The 6,964-nt window shown below is 37.7% G+C and overlaps 1 protein-coding gene across 1 annotated transcript in view; it reads left to right on the forward strand.

The window, feature by feature from the left end:
- Positions 1 to 564: 564 nt before the first annotated feature.
- The window catches only part of LOC122810195 (neural-cadherin-like), a 1,307,756-nt gene continuing 1,301,356 nt past the window's right edge, over positions 565 to 6,964 (forward strand). The window contains exon 1 of the mRNA XM_044081677.1: positions 565 to 2,545. Coding sequence (XP_043937612.1) covers positions 1,477 to 2,545 — 1,069 coding nt within the window. The 5' untranslated portion in view covers positions 565 to 1,476. The remainder of the gene's footprint in view (positions 2,546 to 6,964) is intronic.

Below are 6,964 nucleotides of genomic sequence, written 5' to 3' on the forward strand. Positions count from 1 at the left end.
AGTTCTATATTAAGATCCAAAGAGGGTATGGAGACATCATACTTTTCTGCTAGCACTGCATCTTCTATTGTGCTATGCAGTTAAAAATCTGAAACTTAAAATGATAGAAAAACTGGATGCTGATAGAATTTTATAAACAAATGCAACTTGGCCCTGACTTACTAACATAACTATTTCCTGTTAGAGAAATCTTTGTGAAAAATCAATGTAATAAACTGTATGTGGTTCTTGACACCAGATTAGGGTTGCCATCTTTTTAGATTTCCAAGGTGGGACTTTTTTTTTATGGAAGTGTGTATTTTTTAGGCCAGACAACACCTAGAACTATTGCAATGGACTGAACTTAACTTTGTTGCCAAAGTAAAGCTCACTTCTACGGAACTTGAGTTTTTTTAGTTAGTTGTTTCATCATAATAAGATGTGACAGATGCGAAATGACTGTTTTATGCAACTATTAGTGAAAACTGAGGACATTTGCCATTTTACGTTTTTTTTTTTTTTGGCAGGACACAACTGCTCTTATATTGGGACTGCCTTGTATGAAGGAGGACAGGTGGTAATCCTACACCAGATAAAACATATTAATATGATATTATACAAAATAAAGAACAAAAGCTTTAGCAAACCGTATTTCGTTGCTTTAATCAGTTAATCACTTAAATTAAAGCAAGTTACATGCACTGGCTGAAGACACTTCGCATTACTCCTAACCAGTCTGGGACACATCTCAGCGGAATCAGGGACATCCACGGACACTTTTAAAATATTAGTTTTATTAACTTAAGACACATTAACCGACTAAGAGAATGATATTCTATTTGTTTTCTGAAGTAAAATAAGTCTGTGACTCTAATTATTGTCATTAATTATTAAGTGTAATTCGCCACCTATTTTCTAAAAGTCACCAGTGAGTAGCTCTCAAACTTCCATCTCCAAAACGAGGACCCCCTCATAATGTGGAAGAAATATTCCTCTTCAGCCGTCTTACTTGGCCAAAACCGTAAGCGCGCATTTTAACTTCAAATTTTCTCAGGGTATTCATTAGTTTTACTTGCAAGAATTCTGTAAGTATCCATCTTCGTTTAGGAGCGAACAGCTCGATTGTGGGTTTTTGGATTATACTCCCCCATTAATTAAAATTATAACGTTCAAAGACAATGCAAACATAGAGTCATGGGCGCCTTTGAGTTTAGGGGCACCTCCCCTCATCCAAGTGAAGCAAGCCTTATCTGAGAGTTCCACGAATCCACTCCCTTTATGCCTGTGCTCGCCCCGCCCCCAGCGTGGAGCTGTCCAGCACTTCAGAAGTTGAGGTATAACGCTAGTAACCCGCTCAGCAAGCAATATAAAGCAGGAAAATGTAAGAGTTAAAGCTCAGTTCTCAGACTGTGAGAGGCGTTCAGTAATATACCAGAAACATAACATCACTACGGCAAAATCTCCTGGCGCAAAGGGTGTCTTCAAGATTATTGAGCCATGAATTCAGGCTGCAAGTGGATTTTCATGCTGAACTACGTATTGGGACCAAGCATACTCACACTTTTTCTACTTACAAGTTCTTTAAATGCAACGCATTTTAATAAGCTTCTTTTTTATGGCCTTGTGCACGAAAATGTTTACCCAGGGACCAGGGTCAGTGGGATAAGTATTCCACTAAAAAGGATCAGTCCTGAAAGATGGTGCATCCAAAAAGGATCAGATAAAAGATTTCAGCTGAAGTTAGAAGGGGAAAACAAATCCCGATTCCAGCTCTATTTTCATCACAGCCTGTCTCAGGTTGCTTTAAAAACCACAGAAATCCTCGACAGGGAAGTGCAGTCTGTCTATACATTTGAACTAAGGTTGTGCTGCACACGATGCTTGTCCGGAGATAATCACGTCATTAAATTGGCAACAATTACAGTGAACGTTTTAGACAGTAATGACAACCTACCCAAATTTACTTATCACGATAAAATTAGAAGAATTGAGTTACAGGAAACCTGCAGTTTAAAATCTGTGGTTCACAGACTGACAGCCATTGATGCAGACCTGGGGAAGAATGCAGAGCTGGTGTATTTTGCTTTTCCAGCAAACAGTTTTTTCTACGTTGTTCCCAAAACGGGAGAAGTGGTGGTCCTGGACTCGCTTCTGAATGTACGAAGAGATCTCCGTCTGCATGTGTTTGCAAGAGATCGCGGGGACCCCGCCTTGGTTGGTGGCCCTGCTGTACTAATTATTAACCCCCAGCGTAGGTATCTGAATGGAACTCACTCTGAACAACGGTTGAAAACAGACAATGTGTTAATCCGACCCCCGAGGTCACTACTGCAACCAGAGTCACCTCTTACTGTCAGTATTAGGGAGGACGCCCCGGTTGGCTCATCTATACTAACTCTAACGCCCATTCGTTTTGGTTCAGCCCGCTTTGAGTTGGTATCCCCCACTGAAGAGCGCTCACCTGTTTGCCTGGATGAGGAAACCGGAGAAATGCGGCTCAGCAGGACCCTTGACCGTGAGACTGAACCCAATATCGAACTTGTTGTAAAAATCCAGGACGTTAAAGGTAAGAAAGAGGGGGGAAATTTCATATTCAGTCCCCACCAGGACCCGTTGACAGATCAAGGCAATGGGTAGACGTGGAAAATTAGAGTTGCCACATTTTCATATGCCCAAAGTGGGACATTTTTTGTAGAAATGTGAGATTTTGCAGGACAAAACATACCCCCCAGCAGTGCAAAGGACAGAACTTCACTTTTTTGCCAAAATAAAAGCTTATTTTGTAGCTTTTGAGTAGCTTATGCTATTTCATATAATATTTATGTGTTTCAGATACAAAATAACTGTTTTATGCAACTATTAAAGACAACTTAAGAAATGTGTTTTGTCTTAAAATCTCAGGACATTTATTTTTTAGTTTTTTTTTTTTTTTGCAGGACACAACTGCCCAAAGTGGGACTGTCTCTCGCAAAGAGGGACAGGTGGTAACCCTAGGAAAATGTGAAGTTCAGCCCTATAACCAGCAACATTTAACTTGACAGGACTTCAGCTTGGCACGGACTTGCCCCAACAGCTCCGTGTCTCTGCGTGTGCATGTTTCTCTCTCTTTATCTCTCTCGCACACACAAACACGTACATTTTATTTGTGCTGTTTTGATTGCATTGTTTTTCACAGGCTATTGTCTAACTATCTCGTATATTTGCCATTATATCTTTGTCTTATGTAACCGCATGGCCTTGATAGTGGCTGAAAAATGTTTTATATGAACCCACCACCCCGGTTAACAAGCTACGCATAAATAAACGTTTAACAAAATTTCACCAGAAACAAAATTTTCTACTGTAGTGTTTTTATATAACTTTTGCATTACTTCCAGTCCCCCCATCCATTACACGTTTCATTGTCCACTGTTTAGTCATTAATTTTCCACGTGACACGTGTAACAGACTTTCTTGAAGCCTATTGCTACTGCTCAGACCATCATTTCAAAAGATATTTCTGCTGTTTGCTGACCTTTGCTGAGATAAATACTCTTTACTTGAGTTTCTCTGTCGATCCTATGATTCTGTCTTAAAGTGGGATTCATTTATGCTTTGGTGGGTATTACATCTACGAGACATTCTCTGCATAGTTTCAAAAAGTTGACAATCTCTCCCACTCACATTTTTTTTTGCTGACCTGGCATAATGAGCTGAAGTGTAAAAGTACTCTTGGCATTTTGATAATTTCGCATATCAGACTGACCTTCACTCGCCTTTACTACATCACTGAGATGGCCAGGAATGGCTACCCGTACCTTACTTTGTACTATATCTGTGATCTCACTGATTACTTGTGCAGTGGAAATATTTTATGAGTATATAGAGTGCTGTTAGTCAGAGTGGTGCTCAAATTTGCATGCACCCTTTGGAGTAATATTTCTAGTAACTCAGTTTGTTCTGGAGACCATGTATTATACAGTAGCTTTTCAGTATGGTATGAGTAGTTGATTCAGATGTTTAGATTTCTTATTGAAATGTGATAGTTTTCAGACCAGTGCATGGTTTCTAGCAATACAAAGCATCTTTTTTGACTTTATTATAATCAGTAAAACTTGTAAAGTGTTAGTTATTTCAAATGAGATTAAGATGCATTAATTGCAGAATTATATTTGATTGCAGTGTTTAGATTTAGAGAGCAAGTTACTAAAATATAAGGAAAATGATCACATTCACGTGTTCCCTCTTGACAAACCATTAGGGCTATCCTATGAAGATAGGGTGTAGGGTAAATATAGACATGCAGGTGCACATAAATGTCAATGACTGTGGAGCATAACATTCTTTATTAACAGAACCATTCATGTTTCTAAATATTAATGAAGTCTACTTGGGAGAAGAACAACATTAGTCAGATGAGTTTGTCCTGAGTGGTGTAAGGGATGAACAGTTTTTTACTGTTAATAGACAATATCACAGAAAAACAATACAAATGAGAAATTGTTTCTCAGTAGGATGCAGAATTATTATCTGGTTGAGTTCTTGGCTAGTGAGCAATCTCTGCAGCATTTGAAGGTTCTCCCTGTGACCACATTAGGCTTTTGCTGGTGGTTCTGGTTTCTCTCCATATTCCAAAGACATGTTAATGGGTAAAAAGATGATATTCAAATTACCTTGGTGGGTCTACACTATGAACAGGAAAAAAAAAAACATATGTCCTGCAATCTTTGAATCGGCATCCCATCCAAAAATATCTTACTATCTGATTTCCTATAATTGTAAGCTGGATAATGTGGGTATTGAAATTAGATGGAGAAAAACTAAGAGATGCTGTGTGGTGTCAAAGTAATATATAAAGCAGACATGCTCAGTTTTCCCACTTACAGCAAATCAAAAACAATTTATGGAATGCAAGAACATTACGTACACCAGTTAGCAATTTTGCTCAGTTACATGAAATTCCTCAGACTAACTGATGTACTATCTGCTGGTTTATTTAATAAATTACCTTTGATTTGGTATAAAAAGAAAGATTATGTGCTTGTTTTGTATTTTATACAATTTTTAGAAAAGGAATGTGTAGTGTTTTGGCAGAAAGCATACCAAGTGTATATCACATGCATTCTTACTTAAAATATATAAAATGCTTCTGTCCTTTTTTCCTGAAGAAATGGCATGCAGTTTGATATTAATGTTTTAATAATCCATGCCAAATTTTCCAAGCAGTGTGCCAGCTCAAATGCATTTTTATATAATGAGTGAAACCATGATTATCTGTTTATCTCATGCACACTTAATAGAAAGATAATAGAATACCTCTCAGTACACACTGAGCGAAAGACTGTGTTTAATTCTTTTTAACCATTTACAGTAATTCATGTGTCTTTCTGCAGTTCTTTGTCAACTTCTTGTGTTGCTTTCTGGAACTTTTTGCACAAAAAAATCTACTTGTATCTGTGCTGATCAAAATACCTATAAAGAATAAAAACAAGTCTCTTAAGAGGATATGCATTTCTATATGCATTTCATTTTTTATGCCTACAGTCATATTCTCTATGAGACTGCTGTTCTCTGAAATGAAATGAGACTAATGTGATTTCGGTTGCAGAAGGTTGCTCTCTTTTCTATTTTAGTGAGAGGTGATCCAAGACTGCAACCATAACTTCATCATTACTTTTACACTTGTAGAATGAAAAAGCAGACAACTTAAATTTGAATCTGCCTTGCTTTGGTTTTAGTGTTCATATTCCAAATAATGCAAATGGCTTATCACATTTTGTAACCATAAAACTGTTAAATGAACTGTCCAACTTTGAAACAAGAATGTGCCACAATTGTTACTTTGTGTTTTAGATGTTTTTTTTGGGGGGGGGGGCGTGGGGGTGCTTTAGCTAAATAATTAGAATATGGCATGAGAATGTTGGGAATCTAGATATGTTATGGCATAGCAATCATGTCACAATATAGTGTAAGTGGCTCAACAGACTTCACTGCCTGTTTACCTGTAATATTGGAAGATCATATAACTCTGAGCTCTATGCTTACAGTACACATCTGGGTTCCTATTGTAGTGCTAACACTGTACTGCAGAATGAGGAGGTGCTATATATACTCTTGAGGTGACTTGCTCTGAATGGGATGTTAAACCAAGGTCTAATATGCCTGGCATGGTGGTTGTTCATGCAGATGTTAAAAATCATATTGCAACAGAGTGACAATCTGTAGCAAATTTGTAGACATCGAAGTCTGGCTTAAATCTGGCAAACTTAATATTGTTAAAATAACTGACAGCGGGCTGAAATCAGATGACTGATTTCTACCTTCCATTTTATCAAGGTATACCTTAAACCAATACCTGGGCCTTGCATCAGTGCTGGAATACTTATTCAAGTAAAGAACTTCATCACTGCATCTGTTATTACATCTTTTCCCAGTACTTCTGATCATGGACCCAAGTGCATGGTTGTGAAAAGCATCAGTGGGGACACCCACAAACTCAAGTATACTAGCTCACTCCAACATCACAACAAGCAGTCAGTAATATAATCTTTACAGTTCTAGAAAAAACATGCTAGTATGAATTTATTGCTAATGAGAGTCTTCAATCTACGATGGGAATCTAGAGGTGGCTTTATGCCATACTTAGCCATTTCAGACACCACTTTCTTCCATCTAGTCAATGAACAAACCTAAACCAATCCTTTATCCAGACAGCACATCTTTTTATACTGGTTATGTACAAATCAGCCTGCCAGATTCTCTACCCTCCCATGTTGACACCTGCTTTAGTAACCACTGAATTCTATGGACTATTAACTCAGCCAAATGGCATTATGTAACTCACAAAACCATTACTTATCATTCTCCAAAGCATGATTATGTACTTGTTCTTTGAAATGAGTTAGCAGGGAAATACTCGTCTTCTGTTCTACAGGAAAATAACTGTAACACATTGCTCTAGTATGTCCTAAATATTATTCTACCATTTCAATGCAAATGCTAACCA

This window comes from Protopterus annectens, chromosome 8.part1, assembly GCF_019279795.1.
Source record: "Protopterus annectens isolate FY-2018-M chromosome 8.part1, PAN1.0, whole genome shotgun sequence".
NCBI lineage: Eukaryota > Metazoa > Chordata > Ceratodontiformes > Protopteridae > Protopterus > Protopterus annectens.